We start from the raw sequence: 18,725 nt of genomic DNA on the forward strand, positions 1-18,725 counted from the left end.
TAATGACTGTGTCTGATATTGTGGTGTATGTACTTTTCTCTTGTAGCTGACCCTCTTTCACTCCTGTTTCCTCCGTGTTTTGGTTCCTCTCTCTCAGATGGAGGACAAGCCCTTGCTCCCGGTCGGCGTGGACTCTGGGGTGGACCGCCGGGAATGGACTCTTCAGCACCGGAAGGCTGCTGACATCACACTGACGCCCCCGCAGGCGGAAATCGACCTGGACTGTCTGGACGTCAACGTGAAGGGACCCGGTAAGGAGCTTTACCCAGCTGCATGGCCAAACCTACACGTTCCTCACGCCTCGTAGGAGTGCTCATGCCAGTCTAGCATGTGTTTCCTTTGACCTTTGTAGTCTAATGAATGTAATTGTAATTGCAGTAATTGTGTTCTAATAAAGAGGTAATTATAGTAGTTGAAACAGGAAGTGAAGGGCTTCAGTGGCCGGTGAGAATGGGTCCCAGCGAGCTGTGTGTCTGTCAACAGCAAAGCCCTGCCATACAGGATCAGTGGGTTAGATGTCCCATTCACAAGGGCGGGGCCAGTGTCATTACTGAAGCTTCCCTCTCTCTCTGCTTATCTATCTCTCTGTCTCTCCCACTCCCTTGTTCTTTCCTGGCCCCCTTTCTCTCTTTCTCTCTCTCTGTCTCTCTCTCTCTCTCTTCCCCCCCTAATCTTTGCCTCCCTCTCTTTCTTCTGCTTTCACCCCCCCCGGTTTCAGACGGTTTCACCCCTCTCATGCTGGCGTCACTGCGCTGTGGCGGTAGCCCCGAATGCGGCAGCGTCCTGGCCGACGAAGAGGAGGAGAGTGGTGCCGATGAGCCCGGCACCAACATCATTACTGACCTCATTGCCCAGGGCGCCACCCTCAACGCCCAGACTGACCGCACAGGCGAGACCGCCCTCCACCTGGCCGCCCGCTACGCCCGGGCCGACGCGGCCAAGCGCCTGCTGGACGCCGGGGCTGACCCCAACGCCCACGACAACATGGGTCGCACTCCCCTCCATGCGGCTGTCGCCGCAGATGCACAAGGAGTGTTCCAGGTTAGAGGGCGCCAGGAGCAACACGCTTAACAAATCACAGTTCCTGTTTGACTTTTATGAAGTCAGTATTGCCGTTTATCCTTAACGACACAACACATACTGTCATCTGTCACGTGGTACACAGTGATCTGATTACAAGCCAGTGTCACCCAGCAAATCAGAAAAGAAAAAAAACAAACTTATTTGCTCTCCATGGACTCAGATAAGGCGTACGAAGGCGTATGAAGTGAAGACTACCACAGCAGCGCTTTATGTCTTTTCAGATTCTGATCCGTAACCGGGCGACCGAACTGGATGCCCGCATGAACGACGGCACCACTCCGCTCATCCTGGCCGCCAGGCTGGCTGTGGAGGGCATGCTGGAGGAACTGGTCCACTGCCACGCCGACGTCAACGCCGTGGACGACCACGGTGAGGCACGCGCACTCGCTGCTCATGTGCTGACGTTTGCAGTCAAGCTTGCAGGCTTCAGCACCTGCAGTAATGTTTTGTTTTTTTGTTTTTTTGAATGTCATGGCAGTGATCCCTGAGCTAGAACCACTGGGCCTGAACATACCATCACACACAGTATTTCTATTAATTACTAAGTGCAAGATTAGATCCTTCAAGTGCCTGTTGGAGAAATTGGTCTTCAGTCTGTGATTGAAGACAGCAAGGCATTTGGCTGTGTAGGAAGTTCATTTCACCTGTACAGAGAAGAATATGTATAATATATAGGAATATATATAATATATATAATGTCCTGTTTAATCCTGCCAAAAGATCATAAATGTTAAGAACATCATTTAATAAGACACCAGACACTCCCTGGTCATATACATTTAAGTAGTAATAAATCATTATGGCTGTGTCAGAGATGTATGCCAACCTGGTAGTAACATCCCCTTCCCTGCCTGAGTGTCACAGCTGTGTGTCTGCTCTACCTGTGCAGGTAAGTCTGCCCTGCACTGGGCAGCTGCCGTCAACAACGTGGAGGCCACCCTGGTGCTGCTGAAGAACGGAGCCAATCGAGACATGCAGGATAACAAGGTGAGCTGCCTGCTGGGCTGCCCACAATTAACTAATTAAGCAAAGAATCAATCAATTAATACAACAATTAATACAGCATTATTCAAATTACATTGTTTTTAAGGATTCTGAATGAATCATTTAATACATGTTAGTGTTATTCAAATTACATAATTTTAATGGATGCTGAATATGTAATTATCAAACTATTCTCCACTCTTTGGTTTATTTGACTACTACTTTCAGTTCAATATAGAATTTCTTTAGTATGATTTAGAAGTTATTTGGCAGGTTTGAACAAACACCAGTATGAGGAGGGCGTGTATGGATGTCAATGTAGGAGTGAGAGGAATTCTTTACATAATACAGTGGCTCACATGCCGTTCTAAAGCCCCACGGTGAGCTGAGCCGAGCTGTAGAACCCTACTTACCTGTCTCAGGTATGTCTAGAGGTGCAGTGGAGGCAATATTAGACAGGCGCGCTGAGGACCAAGTTATGCAGGGTATGCAGGGTGCCGGCTTACACTGTGTGAAAGTTGTGTAGAGGCACTTAGGAGTCACAGGGCAGTTTTCACACACATACTTGAACTCACATACTAAACAGAACATTAAAGAGATGTTAGAATATTAAAAATAAAAATATAAACCACCTTAGAAATAGCACTTTAAAAGAAGTGTTCAAAGGAAAACCACAGAGCAATGGTTTAAAAAAAAAAACAACAAAAAAACAAAAAAAACATTTCATTTTAAGATGTTTGTGAACATATGACAGGTTTTAGCGTTACACATGGGGGCCAAAAACTTAAACCGTAGACTTCCGTGTGGCATAGTTTCGGATGTAACTTTTGCATTGTCCTAAAGCAAAGTGTTTGCCAAAATATAACCCTGAAACTATTTCACCTCCATTAGTGCTGAATAAAAGAATTTTTTGTGGTTTACTTCTGAAGCATTCCTTAAGACATCCATTCTTGTTGGAACATGAGAATGTTTTGAAAAAACAGCTGTACTGTGTGTTAGTACCTTCAATCGCACCTTCAATCCCATCTCGTTCACCAGGAGGAGACGCCGCTGTTTCTGGCAGCCAGGGAGGGCAGCTTCGAGGCCGCCCAGGTCCTGTTGGACCACTACTCTAACCGCGACATCACCGACCACCTGGACAGGTTGCCCCGGGATACGGCTCAGGAACGCATGCACCATGACATCGTCCGTCTGCTGGACCAGTACAACCTGGTGCAGAGCTCTGGCCCCTCCCATATGGGCTCGGGCGGAGGACATGCCTCCGTTGGCTGTGGTAATGGAACTGGATTTTTGGGCATGCGCCCAGGACCCCAAGGCAAGAAGAACCGTCGTGGAGGGAAAATGAGCGGGGCTGCCAGTGGAGGAGGCGGAGCCAAGGAGCTGAAAGACATGAAGGCGAAGCGGAGGAAGAAGCCGGCGGGAGACGAAGCCCCGGGATTGGCTGCGGGTAGCGTGGCGACGGCGGTTGCTACGGCAACGGGCAGCAGTAACGTCACCAAATCTGCAGCCACTACTGCCAGCACGGGCGGACTTGCTGAGAGCTCAGTGACCATGTCACCGGTGGAGTCGCTGGAGTCTCCGCATTCATACACCGTTGCTCCAACAGGTGGTGCCAACGTGGCCAACTCCCCGCCCCTGATGACCAGCCCATCCGCACGCCCCCTCCTGCCACCTGTAAGCCACATGCTAGGGCAGCAGCCAAGCTGGGTGGGCGTGGCCAAGCACGCCTTCAATGGTCACGTGTTCGGCCACGTGCTGCACCCGATGGCGCCGGGTCACGTGGGCTTGCCGCAGCACCACAGTTCTGGAGTGCTGACGCCCATGAATGTCACGATGAGCCGAGAGCAGCTCCCGCCGATCGTCACCTTCCAGATGATGACAGCTGGAGGAAGCCAAGCGCTCCTGAAGCCCAACCAGCAGGGGGCGCTGCAGGCTCCGTCTCAGAGCCAGGGCCAGAGCCTCAGCCAGCAGGCCTCCCACCTGCACTGCAGCCAGGTGATGTACCCCATGCCAGAGTTGGGACTCCAACACGGCATGCCCCACCCCCATGGCCACGCCCTCCCCCATGGCCTGGCAGATGGCCAGGTACGGCAGGTGACACCCTACCAGCAGCTGCAAAGCCCTGTGGATAAATACCCCACCCCGCCCTCACAACACAGTTACACCACCGCAGGGTCGAACGGAACCACCCCAGGGCACCCTGCCCAACCCCCAAGCGAGCACCCCTACCTCACACCCTCGCCCGAGTCCCCCGACCCCTGGTCTTCGTCCTCTCCCCACTCCAACTCGGACTGGTCCGACGTCACCACCAGCCCCACACCGCTCGCTAACCCCCACACGCTGCCCCTGTCCCGCCGCACACACATTCCTGAGCGGCCACAGCTCCAGCAGCCTCCTGCCCCCCAGCCGGGGCAGGTCACGCCCCCCTCACAGCCTCCACAGCCCCCTCGGAATGGTGTATATGCGTAGACACACGGGGCAGAACAATTACCCCCCACCTCCCCCCAGCCAGGTCCGGCTACACTCCACACGGCTCAGCCTGGTGGGTTAGGTTCACTGTGGTGCAGACGTTTGGGTCAACAGACTGGTACTTGGTCTTAATGGTTGAGTGAGAGTGAGAGTGAGAGTGAGAGTGAGTCTCATTGCCCATCTGCATGCTTTTTTACACTATGCACATGGTCCACTGGGGTTTTTTATGTGAACCTCTAAGCCCCCAGTAACTCACCCTTCAGTGACCCCGAGAAAGATTGAACTTTTCTCGAGAGATCCTTGTAGAATTAGCAAAACTGAAGACTGTCAGAATGGAGGGCTCCAAAAACCAAACAGCAGACGACAGCCATCCAGGGAGAAGCTGAGTTGAATGCTTGGCCCACTGAGGATACTTGAGACTTTATCTCTGGACAATCATTAAAGACAAACCCAAATAGCTAGACTTCAGTTTTGTCACCGTGTTGGAAGGTTTTATTTCTGAAGGAAATCTGAACTCTTACAATTACCAACTTTTATCTTTTTTTAAAATGTTCTACAATATCCAAAGCATACATTCTGGACCTAACCATTGGTAATTATATATATATATATATATATATATATATATATATATATATATATATATATATATATATATATATATATATATATATATATATATATATATATATATATATATATATATATATATATATATATTTTTTTTTTATTCTTTTAAAACTGTCTTCCCTAAGCTGAGACTACCTTGTAGTTGTGTGTTAATGGAGTTTTATGTTGTTGTTTGTGGGTGTCCCCCCTCCCCACTGTACACACAGTTAATGCATGAGTAGTTTTGTGGTCTGCACACATGGTAATGCATTATCCATTCATGCTCTGCTGGACCAGGGAGTCATTAGCCTTCATTTCAGTGTTAACAGTCACGCATCTCTGCGTTTTAATGCCTTTGCTTTGTTTTTTCTTCACGGCGGTTTCGTTCCTGTTATGGCTTTTGCTGGCATCCTTTTTTTTACATTCTTTGTCATCTGCGTCACATTTCTCAGAGTTGCAGTGTTGCAACGCTCACCTGGACCCGTCCAACGCCGGTCTCACTCCGTCGTACAGTCAGTGCTGTAATTATTCTGGTGTGTTACGGGAGCGACTTTGAGCATTCGAGTTCCAACTTTTTTAAACTTTTTTTCCCAAATCTAGCATATTTGTAATGTTTAGGGAAATCCATTATGCATGAAACGTGATCCTGCAGTTCAAAGTGATTTCCTCTTGTTGACCTCCATTATCTTACTGATAATTTATGGAGCTTAGTATTTTAGTATAAAATATATGGTACAGTGTGAGAGTGTGTGTGAGAGTGAGAGATAGAATAGTGTTTTGATGCAGTGAAAATATTACAGATGCAGGTTAGGAAAGGAATTAAATGCTAGAAGCCATCTTCATGGTAAAAGTTTAGACTTTCCTCTCCAAGTGCCTTACAGAATATTGTAACCATAGTTGATACATACTCTCTGTGTGTGTGTGTGTGTGTGTGTGTGTGTGTGTGTGTGTGTGTGTGTGTGTGTGTGTGTGTGTGTGTGTGTGTGTGTAATTGTTTTCCTTGTTAATGTTTTATATTGCTACTTTATCAGTTCTAACTGGTTCTGATGTAACTTCATGTTTTAAATGATCTTAAATCATGTTTTTTTTTTTATTTTACAATCAACCTGTTGGTTCTCATAACAGAATTGTTTGTTGACATAAAACCAAAAGCAGAGCTTTATAAAACAGTAGTACAATCACACAAGTGTATTTTTCTACTTTTTCTCTTCACATCCATTCACCAAATGACTGACTTATATAGTAGAAAAAGAGTTTTGCCAAATCTGTATAAAAACTCATCAAAAAGCAAGTTCTCCCAGTCATTGTGTGTGCGTGTGCGCGTGCGTGTGCGCGTGCGTGTGCGTGTGCGCGTGCGTGTGCGCGTGCGCGTGTGCGTGTGTTTGTGCGTGCGTGTGTGTGTGCGTGCGTGCGTGTGTGTATATCCTGAAGTGATGCACAAACATACAGATTCAGTTGCCTTAAAAACTTCTTTATAATACCAATATGCAGCCCCTGGAAACTTTGTTCACTTGCAGGTAGCGGTTTAATTTTGTTGGGGTTTTTGTCATTCAGAAGCCACATTTTCATGTATACATCATCTTTTAGGCACTTATTTTTTTTTGTATAGTATGGTTGTTTTTGTGTATCTTTTTCAGTGGTTGAATGAACACAGAGCAGCATGTTTCTCTGATGAAATGTGCAGGACTGTTTTGGTTTTGTGTAAATAAATTTTTTAAAATGCAGGGTTTTTTTGTTTTTTGTTTTTTTTTACTTTGTTCATTTATTATACACCTACCATATTGTTGTTATATGAAGTATGTAGCTTATTGTCTTGTAGAAGGAATTTTTGTGAACAAAAAACATCTCTGGCAGAAACAAGCTCCCAGCAGAGGTGATGTATGCAATAAAAGCTCCATTTTACACATCTTCGCTCTTCACAATGTTGTCTTCCTTCATAATGTTTCATCATATTCATGTTTATTATACATGTTAAATACAACATTAAAACATAAATCAATGCAGGTATACAATATACAATAAACATTTAGGGTTTATTGCATGCTGAGTTTACTGAAGAAAATTCACAATTTTTAACCCATTTTAGTATCTCGTATCTTAAATGAAACGGTAGCCGATGTATTTGTATATTCATTTAATAAATTAATATTCATGCTTGCACCCTAGAAATAGCAAATGTACAGTTCTGTACCCTCAACAGTACACTTGGTGTTTATTGGTGCTTCACACACAGGGCACCTCTGCCCAGGTACTGCTGTAACAGATCTGCACTGCCGGTTGTATTCTCATCATTTTAGGTGTCTTACCTGTTCCACCTCAACAGCAAGTCAAGTACTAGTTATACTAGATGTAAAGGGTGGTCATCTTTTTCACCTCACACTCGGGTCTTTTGTACCAGAGCTGTGTTCCAGTTCTTTATTAACTTTATTATGAGCTTTATTATCCTCTAGTCATACTGTTCTCTGTAAAGCACTTTGCAAACTGTTTAAGAAAGTAAAGTGCTATACAAATAAAGTATATTAATAATAATAATAATAATAATAATAATAATAAGTTTCTGTATATGTTCACTGCCCCTTGGTTGAGGCTCTCGATGTTTGCTATCCCTGTCAACATCTGTCATCCTGCTACTAGGTGCTGGATTGTCTCAGAGGCTCCTCTGCAAAGTCTGCATCTTGGCTCTTGCCTGCTCCTGTCGACCTTGTGCTTGATTTTGTGCTGCCATGATTAGTGCTTCTGACCTTCAGTCCTGTCTTTTCCAGGTGGTTGGTATGAACTGAAATGCTTGTGTACCGTTTGCCAGATGGAAGACAGAGGAGATAAGAGAATGGGCAGGATGTGCGGTATCCATGGTAACGGCTAATGCCCTCGTCCTGCACCGTGTGGTATAGATATGTGGCAGTGAGAGGAGATCGGGGCAGATGATTGTGAAAGCAGTTCTGATGGTTCTCTGTAAGGTTTTGAGATTGTAGGGGGCCATGTTGCCGATCCACAGTGATGTATCCGGATAGTGCACTTTCTATTGTACAGCGGTAAAAGTTTCCCACCGTGGTGGGAATATTCATCCCCAAAGTTCTCTCAGAAAGAACAGACGCTGTTGTGCCTTTTTGAGCATTCTGCCGATATGTTGAGACCAGGATAAGGAGTGTGTCAGTTGAACGCCCAGACGTCAGAGGCATTTGACGATTTCCACAGGAGAGCTGGATTTACCAGTTATATCAAAACACACATGCACACACACAAAATAATTCCACAGAGGTCCCAACCATGACTACAGGTCAGAGCAAAACCAGTCTCTTATCACAAAGTTGTTTCACCTCTTAGAATTTCAGAAGCTTTTCAGAGATTCAGGATTTCTAGAGAAACATGTTTCAAACAGATCCATCATTGCCTCTGCATGAATAGCTATAGGAGGTGAAACCAGTTTAACCAGTTTATGAACAATTGTTCAAGAGATTTTGCAGCCTAGAGCTTCATACTTTCTGACTTGTAATCAAATGCAAGAAAAACACCATATAACACAAATTGAATAAATGCAACCAATTTAAATGCAAACAAACACCAACACAATAAAAAATAACGAGCTTTTAAAAGTGCGTTTCAGTGAAAGGTACAGCTGGATTTTATATCCTGCGGACTGCATTGTTTAGACTGACACACCTTTCTGTCAGTATGAGGACTGCAGACATGCTTTCAACATAACTAACGATAAGTGGGATCATCTGGACAGGGAAACGCAGCCCAATTCAAAAGAAGATCGCGTCTCCACACAGAACTAGAAATACTGTTTAAAGGAGATCAGTGTTTGTTCCTTCCTGACCCCAGGACAGTAGATGGCGCTAATAAAGCCACCACCAGGAAGTACCCACGGATCATGGCAGTCCTGACTGTGTTCATACGGCGTTCAAGTTTAGATGGTGAGCAGTGAAATACACCAACTACAAATAACACCAAAGGACATGGGCTCATTCAGAGAAAGACCCGAAACCAGACAAGCTGCTTTGTTCAGCAGCCTCATAAGAAACTAGCTATCTTGGACTGGTTTTGGTTCTTCCACTGTTGGATTATTTTTTGAGGATCTTCGTTACTAGCTGCCTTCCTGACTGCCAAAACACACTCCGCTATATTACTGGTGAGTGAGAGTGAATGAGAGAGAGAGAGAGAGAGAGAGAGAGAGAGAGAGAGAGAGAGAGAGAGAGAGAGAATGGTGTTAGAGAGAGAGAGAGAATGGTGTTGGAGAGAGAGAGAGAGAGAGAGAGAGAGAGAGAATGGTGTTGAACTGAAGTCTCGTTTAAAGCTAAATTATTGTTAATGATCCGTGTGCGTTCACTAACCTCAGACATTCAGACCTCTAAAGCAGGTTAATGGGTCACATATCTGCTGTATAGCTCATTTTCTCATTTCCCAGTTCTTAAATCTTAAGAACCCCAGTGTAGCATTTTAAGCTTTAAGACTTTTTCACCAAATCATCTCTATACAAGCTTTACCAAACTTTGAGGGGTGTTACCGGCTTGTCCGGGTGGGCTTGTCCGTGCCTCTATCTGTTCTGACTTCTGCTTTCCAGTACAGCTGTTAGAATTAAAAGACGAACTTGTCCTTATTTGGTCTATTGGCTTCGTCTCTGTCCTCTGAAATACACACTATTTCCAGTAACAGTTGTACTTCATCCATACACTCATTCATTCAATTTATACGATAAGAGTGTGCCACATCGATGTTTAACTGTGTGTGTATATATGCTCCTTGTTAACGTTATAAAATGTAATTTCAAGATTTATGACTTGTTCCACAAACTGTCCGCCTTAGTTGTGCATGTCATAACAGGGCCAACGCTGGGGTTGAATGGGCTTGGGGTGCATAGCATTAGCCACTGTAGTCTCCTAGTTCAAAAAAGACTTTTATTGTGTAAAGTTGGCTTTCAAGTGCGTATGTCATTTTTTTTTTTAAAGGATATCGAAAAATAGGGCTTTTTTTTTTTTTTTTTTTTTTTTTTTTTTTTTTTTTTGTGTTCTGTCTGAAAGAGGTTTAGCCTACATCCTGGTTTATATCTGTAATTATTAAGACTCTCACCCAGCTCCATTCAGCACTTGCTACCCACGTTTCAAGAATTCGCTCGAGGTGATATTTCCAGCATTAAGGCTGCGCATTTTCAGCTTTGTTTTTAGTTTCCATTGTGTTTCTGATGTCCATTAATGTCACCCTCGTCCAGATTGCCAAAAGATAATTATTTTTCAACAGGTGTATGTTTACACCGCTACAGAAATGTCCTGAGTGAAGTCTCTTAAAACTAAAAGAGACTAAACTAAACTAAAACATTTTAATCCCAGATGTATAAGGGAAGGATTTTTTTGCAGGCCATGAAATGTGATGAGTTGTACTGCAAATATGAATGAGATTCTGTATGTATGTTATACTTCATATTTATTCCAAAGCTTGTCTATGAACAGCAGCTGTGACCTCACAGTTCTAGTCCTTTATTCATTCCCCAGTCCAGTGTCCTTAATCCCCAATTCATACATTTCAGTGGGACATCTCCCTGATTCTGTATGGAATCTTATCGTAGATACTCCTCACTGTGGCCCTTAATCGGTCTTCTCTCCTAAGGAAACAGTCCTCGAAATCTGAGTGTGTCTGCTTGTTCCTGCCCAACACAAAGCACATCTCAGTTTGTCATATATCAACTTATTTCAGCCAGTTGTTCAGTGGACATTTAAATGTTTACACACATTCACGCCTGAGGAAGGTGATTTTGGAGCACTGAGGCATTTTCTTGCTGTATGACCTGAGAAGAACCCTCCCACAGATATTCCCTCAAGACTGTCGGAACTTGTTTACTTTAAACTTTATCAACTTTAACACCAAGTTCGTCCTCCAAATCAGTGGAGTTAGTGTGGGTACTAAAATGGGACCATCATAAGAAAACTTGGTTGGTTGGCTTCCCGGAGCAGGTGTGCCTCTCCCTATTCAAACAGACGCTCGTTGGGCAAACTTTACACGACTCTGCTTTTGAGTATAGTGTTGTGTAATGAAGTTCTCTTTTTGGGAGGAGTTTTGGATATTATGGGACCTTGGAGCTTAGCTGTTCTGTTTGCATCCTGTCTGTCAATCCATGTTTGCACAGAAACACAACCCAAGTGAAAATTGCATAGCATTAATAATGAATTAATTCTGTCTTTAATGTATGTGTGTGTGGGGGTACAAGTAGTAAACGTCTTTACACAGGAGTTTGTGGAAGTTAAAGCAGTTTAATGCTTTTGGACTTGGTTACAGTTACTTTTCCAAGCGTGTAGCCAGGTAATCTGAGCTGGCATATTGAGGTCTGCCATCTTTTCACAGAACGGAGTTTTACATAGTTGAATTTCTCTCTCCTGTTCAAAGGGGCACAATCCTTCCTTCCGTCTGTGTGAACACTCTTGTTGTTTCCTAGAGAGGTGTTGCCATCTGCACCGTGTTAGAGGTTGGAGTTTTTCTTTGAGTTGCACTTTTTATTTATGAGAGTGAGTCCTCTGCTTAAGTTTTATTGCATTGATGATGTAAATATTGTTAGCTGTCATTCAGCTACATTTTTGCTAAATTAAACTTAAAAATTTTTTTTTTAAAGTATCTCACAACTTCTGCTGGAAGCGGAGCAGTTTGCTAAAGATGTTCTTGCAGCAGCTTTCCAATCATGGCGTAGTTTACAAAAATAAACGTGAAGTTTGGACATCAGATAAGTTTTACTCACAGGTGACAGAAAGGCAGGTTTGAGTGGATGAAATGGTTGTCGTCCCGGGATAAAAACAGAACTATACATTTTAGCCAAAGACTAGCTCCATGGGCAATGAAAATTACCCTCGCTGCAAAATAAATTGGCCTTGCACTGACCACATTCAAGCTCTCCCGTGGTAAACGTCAGGCTAGATTGATTTACCGCCTGTTTTAATGCATTAAGAATTAGAAGTAACTCATTTCAAGTTCTAGTGTTACTAGCATGCCCTGATTTAGGCGATCTGTAAAGTCATACTTGGGTCTGCACAGAATCGGTTAGTCCACACCAGTGATCTGTATGTACAACAGTAGAGTCAATGTTTGACAGCAGGGCAGATGGACGCCCTCAGAAGAAACTCCCAGAGATTCAAAGCCACACTTTGAACAGCTCAGGCTGCTCCTCGCTAAACAGTCTTTAGTGGAATGTCTGGCGAAATGGGTTTCATTTATTGGACTTTGGAAAGATATTCATAGGACACACTTTGAATAGGCACATTGTGTTCCCATGAGAGTAATTACAAAGAAAACACAGATTGCCATTAGATGACTGTCTTCATGTAGCATGTTGTCATAGCAAAACAATTGTATAAACAAACTAAAATCTGGAGGGTTTTGACCCCTTGGACAACACTTGACCCTTCTGTGAGTATCCATCTCTGCTAAATACAGTCACACACCACATCATCTCTTAGCTGGGAATGTGTGTTTTCTTGCTTGTTACCTAACTTTAGCTAACCAGCTAGTCAAAGTCCCAGTGCCATTTTCCAAAGAAAAGGCAAGGTCTTGGCCAGACAGAGATTTGGTGAATTGTTCTTTAGGAAGGCAGTTGGTTAAAACTGCAGTGTCACTTGTGTTCTCTGAAAGTACAAGCAGTTGTCTGGGTGATTCTTTTCCTTGCAGGCCTGTTGAAAAATGAATGGTCTCCAGAGCTAGACAACCAGTAGCGCAAAGTGCTGGTCTTGAGTACGCTGACATGCATGTGATGCACTTGTGCTGTGGCTGTATGAGGGACCAGCTACTGTCGCCCGTTACCTAAAAATGATTTGTGCTTTTAAATCCGCTTTTCCTGTTTCTAGAGGTTTAAACTTTTTATTATCTGATTGTCTATTATCATTAAGGAATGATGATTTAACTGACTGTAGAAATGCATACTAGCGGTTAAACTATTTGAAACCTTGTACTGTTACCTACATCATATGTAGGTTGTATGTGTGCTGGATTTCTAATGCCCAGTAAAGCACTGCCATGGCAACCCATGTAAGAAACATTCGGAGCAGAAAAGGTTTTTTGTGCCATTTTCATCCTTGTTCACTGGAATTCTCCCAGCATAACTTCCTTACTTAAGACCAGATGGAAGGCAGCTAGAGCCCAGCTGAGGTCAGATCAGGAAAGGACTTCAGAATTGCGCTGGTCGAGCATCGCCAAAGCCCCTGTCTGATGATGTCTGTGATGTCAGATCTGAACTTTTGTTATTTAGCACTTTGATGAGGAGGTGCGCACCCTCAAGGGCCCCCAGATCAGCGGATAAAACCACGCAGATGGCGCCCACCACCTGCCTTTAGCTGCCGTGGCCCCACACTCTGGGGAGCCCCTCAGGGAGACGGTTGCAGCTCTACTGTTTCCTAAGGCCTGTAGCTTATGTCCTCTGTGCTCATGTTATCTGTGCAGTTTTGCTTTTCAGCGCAGCCGCCCTCTTCCTTCCTTGATGGGTGGAAATGCAGTTTTAACTTATTCATTTAAATGATTCATTCCTTTAATGTCTCTCCACTGTATTCTTTAATTTACTTGATTTTGTTTCTGTTTAGTTTTGGCAGATACCTTCCTGAGGTGATGAGTCTCAGGATGTAATTAAGATTTATTATTCCTGTATTCGTTCTGTTCTCTATAAAGCACTTTTGTAAACTTTAAGAAACACTTTATTTGTATGGCACTTCCTTAAACACAAAGTTTATTATTGTTATTTTTATTTATATTATTATTGTATTTTTTCTTTTTACCATTTACTTTTAGTCTTTTGAATAGTATGTGTGGGCAGGGGTCATTAACATTCCTGTACGGCTTACCCAGCGTTAGCTAGGTGTACCCTTAATTAACGCTGACATTCTGCAGTGTAACGTTATAATCACAGTTCCAAATGTGGCATGGAAGCGTACAGAGACCCCTCACATCTCTCCTCTCCTCCACTTCCTGTTCCCTCGCAGCCCCGGATCCACCCCTACCCCGAGCGCTGAGGTCATGGCGTCGGCCCAGCTGAAGTACCTGTCTCTAGGTGTGCTGGTGTTCCAGACCACATCCCTGGTGCTCACCATGCGCTACTCACGCACCTTAGCGGAGGAGGGCCCACGCTACCTGGCCTCTTCTGCCGTGGTGGTAGCAGAACTGCTGAAGATTCTTGCCTGCTTGGGCCTCGTCTTCAAAGACCACAGTGAGACCCCCCCACCCCTTCACTTCCACTACTATGCTTCATACCTGTTATTGCATGACTTGTTTTGTCATTGTGGATCTGACGTAGTGACCTGGGGTTTTGTTGTTAGAAAAGGCAGCAAGAACACCATTAATATTTATCACTGTCATTGTAAATGTTCTTTAAAACACATAATGGTGTAACACACTCAAGAATGAAGTCCCACTACTGACAGTCTCCTGTCTGTAGAGTTGTGTGTTCCTGTAATGCCGTCTTCACGTAGATAATACGTTATGATATTTCACTTGTATATTTCATATTTTTAAACCCCTCTATGCATTGTCATTTACAGTCCTGAGACTCTTCTGTCTTGTAGTTGCTGATTCCTGACTTCTTGCCCGTTTGTGTCTGGCATGTTTCTGACCTGTACCTAACGTGGTCTTTGTCTTATGTCCTCTCTCCGTGTACGCCATGCTGGACAGGCTACAGTGTCCGTGGTCTGAGCACCGTCCTCAGGCAGGAGATCTTCCACAAGCCCATGGAGACGCTGAAGCTGGCCATTCCCTCAGGCATCTACACGCTACAGAACAACCTGCTCTACGTAGCGCTTTCCAATCTGGATGCTGCCACCTACCAGGTATGGATCCATCAGTTGAAAATACTCATCCTCCTGTCTGTCTACCGGGTAGAGTCATCCATCCATCTGTGGGAATGTTGAGATGTCCACGTGTAACTGTTCACTTTGGTCCAAATAAAAAACCTATTTGTCATTACTCAAACGGCCTGCGCTTTTGGTTTCTCGTGTTTGCTGGACCGCACCTTCCCCTGGATCTCTGCTGGATCTCGTGCTTCCCTGGCAGGTGACCTACCAGCTGAAGATCCTGACCACGGCGCTGTTCTCTGTCTCCATGCTGGGCCGGAGGCTGGGTCTGTACCAGTGGCTGTCTCTGCTCGTCCTGATGTGTGGGGTGGCGCTTGTGCAGGTGTGTGTTGGGAACATGAAGATGGGTGGACATGTCCTGGGACAGCTGTCCTGCTGGTTTGAATTAAAGGCGCAGCTTAACCCAGTACACTGTCACTGGTGACACTAGTCCATCAGCATTACGCAGATGACACAAGCTGGATCTGATTTCTAAACGTGGTACAACTGAAAATGCTAACATCGCTGTTGTTGAATTCTAGATAAAATGGCACTGTTCTTACTGATTACCATAACGTTACCACGATGCACCAAGCTAACCAACTAATCAATGTCATTTGCATAATGCTAATGGGCCAATATTAGCATCCATGCATAATTAGGTTTATTAGCATGCCTGGTTGTTTGAGAGTCTCTCTCACACGTATGTCTTTATGTGGCTCCATGTGCTGTGTGCGGTGCAGTGGCCCGTGGACCCCCCGGGCGGGGCAGAGAAGGAGCGGCCTGCCGTCGGCTCACCCTTCGTGGGGCTGCTGGCCGTGCTGGTGGCCTGCTGCTCCAGTGGCTTTGCGGGCGTCTACTTCGAGAAGATCCTGAAAGAGAGCAAGCAGAGTGTGTGGGTCAGGAACATACAGTTAGGTGGGTGGGGGTGTGTGGGTGGGTGTGTGTGGGTGTGTCTGTGTTTGAGACAGATAGAGAGAGACTGTGTGTGTGCACTTGCATGCTGGATTGTATTTATTGTCACTTCAATACTGCAGAATCAATATAGTTAGTCATAACATTAAAGTTATACAATACAGTTTTTCCCCTTTTTTTTTGTTTAAAAAGAAAAGGGGAAAAAGAAGAGATTACAGAATTAAGCAAGTCTTCAATTTTGTACAAAGTGTATTTATTTGCACTGCAGTCGTGCTTCTCTTGTGCACATGCCTGTGAACGTGTGTTCCTGTAGAGCAGAACGTTTCTCTGACAGGATTATTTTTAGCATGGAACACATGAGGTGTCGCACGTCCTGTCAGCGTTTATCACTCTGTCAAGCGGCATCACCCTGTTGAAGGATCACACACTATAACCTACGTGTTGCATACTGAACACGTTTGCTTTCAGACTTATGAAAAACTTCCTACTTACATATTTACATTGCAGGGGTTACGTGACTGTAACAGACCTTTGTAATGTAATTCAACCTAAAATCAACAAAACCTCAATAAAACCTTCGTAATATATTTGTATGTAGCACACTTGTGTTCTCATTACAGATGGCACGATACCGTTTTTTCTGTATCGATCCGATACTGATATCTGGCATTTGAATGTCACCCGAAACCGATCTGATATTTTTTTCATGAGCCGCTGTGGTTCAGTTCACTGAGGGGAATCTCGTGTGGGATGTGTTTTTATTTATATATCACACACACAATATATTTAAAAAAATATTTTTTTATATTGTGTGTGTCTGTTTTCGTGCATGCATATAACAGATAAATATAAATAGTTGTTTATTTAAAAAAAAACAAAACCTTCTTTACAAGACAAATATTTTTTTTTTCCTTCCACTGGCTTACGGTCAGTGTCTCTCTTAGTGAGATGATGTTTACTGCCTCGGTCACCTTCTTAGTTCTCAGCCATTTTGCACTCTCTCTCGTTAAAGGATTTTTTGGCCTGGTCTTCGGCCTATTTGGAATGTCACTGTATGATGGAGAGAGGGTGCGAGAGCACGGAATGTTCCAGGGTTACAACTCCATCACCTGGACCGTAGTGTCACTTCAGGTGAGGCAGGACACACATTTCTACACACTCATAGAAACAACCCCTGTAAATAACCAGCTGGGTTTAGTAACTGGTTTGTACTGTGAAGTTGACTTAGAACTGAAAACGAACGTTTAATTTCATTCATGAACGTCTTCAGCAGTTTGACTGTATCTGAACATGGTCACTGGCTTGCTGTGATGTCACACAGTTAGCACAGTCACAGTGGTTCGTTTGGCTTGTCGGTGGTTATCTCCACGTTTATGTCCGCATTAGAACCTCTGTGGGTGGGTGTTGTGAAGGTTCTGACCAGGTGTGCTGCTCCTCAGGCTCTGGGAGGTCTGGTGATAGCCGCCGTGATTAAGTACGCAGACAACATTCTTAAGGGGTTCGCCACCTCCCTCTCCATCATCTTGTCCACACTCATCTCCTACGTCTGGCTGCAGGACTTTGAGCCCACCAGGTAGACGTCTGCCCCACGTCTGAGCCGCATGAGTGTCTGAGCGGTGTGCTCTCTACAGGGTGGTCTTGGACTCTGTCATTATTTAAATTTAGTGGAAGGTGTGGGTGTGTGTGTGTGTTTCGGTTCTGTGCCCTGTGCACAAATTTTCAAATCCATATGCTTTTCATGAGTGTGTCTCTTTGCTAACTGATGCCAGATGCTACAGATACCAGTTTGATGTTTGTGCTTACCCACCCTGGCGTGCCGTTTGCTTTCTCTTTCTAGTGTCTTCTTTTTGGGAGCAGTGTTGGTCATACTGGCGACGTTTCTATACGGCTACGAGAACAAGCCAGTGTCCAATCCCAGTCGGGCATAATGGTGACACCAGAGGATTCGGGGAGAGCAGCGGTCAGAGGGCAAGCAAGAGAAAAGATGGGTGACGGCACGTGTGTGTGTGTGTGTGTGCGCGCATGCGTGCGAGTGTGTGAGTAAAGGGTTTGATTGGCTGAGCCAGACTGGTCACCAGAGGCCATTCTATGAGCAAGGACTACAGCTACGGTGAGCCAGAGGAGCCAAAATTACTGTTAACGCTAGTCAGATCATCTCAAGTATTCGATGGACACTGTCCAGCCCTCCTGCGAGTGCCAGCATGAGCAGTTTGTGACCATCCAGATGGTTTTATTTTGGTGGCTCTTCATGTTGACATTTGATAGCAAAGTTCTGCGTCAGATGTGAAGAGGTCGTGATTTCCAGGTGCCGTATCCGCTATGTGATGCCGGTGTGTTTTCCAGACCACAGCAGTATGGACCAGCAGTTAGCCCATTAGGAAATCACTGGACATTACATACACAATGAGAAGAATGTTTAATTAAAACTTGAAGAAATGTAAAGAAAAAATAATATTAAATAATTTTAGCGACTATGATGTCTTTTGATTTCCTGGAAAGGGAAAAATGTGTTCGTTCTCACAGGTGACACAGCAGGTCACCACTTCTGGTACTGGTCATGTGACAAAAGCATGAAACATGACTACCAGGCCTGGCCCGCTAAAACTTTACACTTTTTTTCTTGCTTTTAATAAGTGCAGTAGCCTGTTTGTACTGAAGGCGAAAAGTTCTCATTTTTAGGGTGAATGGACGAATCTTGTATATCAAATGTTATCAACAACATTTCCACTGTTGAAATTTGTTAGCCCATGATAAAGGTTCACGAAATTGCTTGACCAGACATTATGGACATAAATGGATCTCCTAGCATAGCCTGCTGGTCTGGCACTGGATTACAGGTACCATCGATGTCCAACATAACTTCAACGTTTATTA

The 18,725-nt window shown here is 44.4% G+C and overlaps 2 protein-coding genes across 3 annotated transcripts in view; both read left to right on the forward strand.

Annotated features, from left to right (window-relative positions):
• The window catches only part of notch2 (notch receptor 2), a 45,113-nt gene extending 38,062 nt beyond the window's left edge, over positions 1-7,051 (forward strand). The window contains exons 30-34 of the mRNA XM_035522155.2: positions 98-251; positions 719-1,041; positions 1,305-1,452; positions 1,973-2,070; positions 3,106-7,051. Of these exons, the coding sequence (XP_035378048.1) occupies positions 98-251; positions 719-1,041; positions 1,305-1,452; positions 1,973-2,070; positions 3,106-4,536 (2,154 nt within the window). The 3' untranslated portion in view covers positions 4,537-7,051. The remainder of the gene's footprint in view (positions 1-97; positions 252-718; positions 1,042-1,304; positions 1,453-1,972; positions 2,071-3,105) is intronic.
• A 1,876-nt stretch (positions 7,052-8,927) lies between these two features.
• slc35a3a (solute carrier family 35 member A3a) lies at positions 8,928-18,325 on the forward strand. 2 transcript variants are annotated; one of them, XM_027024368.3, is made up of 8 exons: positions 8,941-9,277; positions 14,094-14,317; positions 14,779-14,933; positions 15,157-15,279; positions 15,680-15,854; positions 16,864-16,982; positions 17,291-17,424; positions 17,689-18,325. In XM_027024368.3, exons 2-8 carry the CDS (start codon positions 14,128-14,130, stop codon positions 17,777-17,779), a joined length of 987 nt encoding a protein of 328 aa, XP_026880169.2. In that variant the 5' UTR covers positions 8,941-9,277; positions 14,094-14,127; the 3' UTR covers positions 17,780-18,325. The 2 variants fall into 2 exon arrangements, with proteins under 2 accessions (XP_081563755.1, XP_026880169.2); XM_081707629.1 differs by lacking the exon at positions 17,291-17,424 and having other exon boundaries at positions 8,928-9,277.
• Positions 18,326-18,725: the final 400 nt, after the last annotated feature.

This window comes from Electrophorus electricus, chromosome 25 (assembly GCF_041902795.1).
Source record: "Electrophorus electricus isolate QZ-2024a chromosome 25, ASM4190279v1, whole genome shotgun sequence".
NCBI classification, from domain to species: Eukaryota; Metazoa; Chordata; class Actinopteri; order Gymnotiformes; family Gymnotidae; genus Electrophorus; species Electrophorus electricus.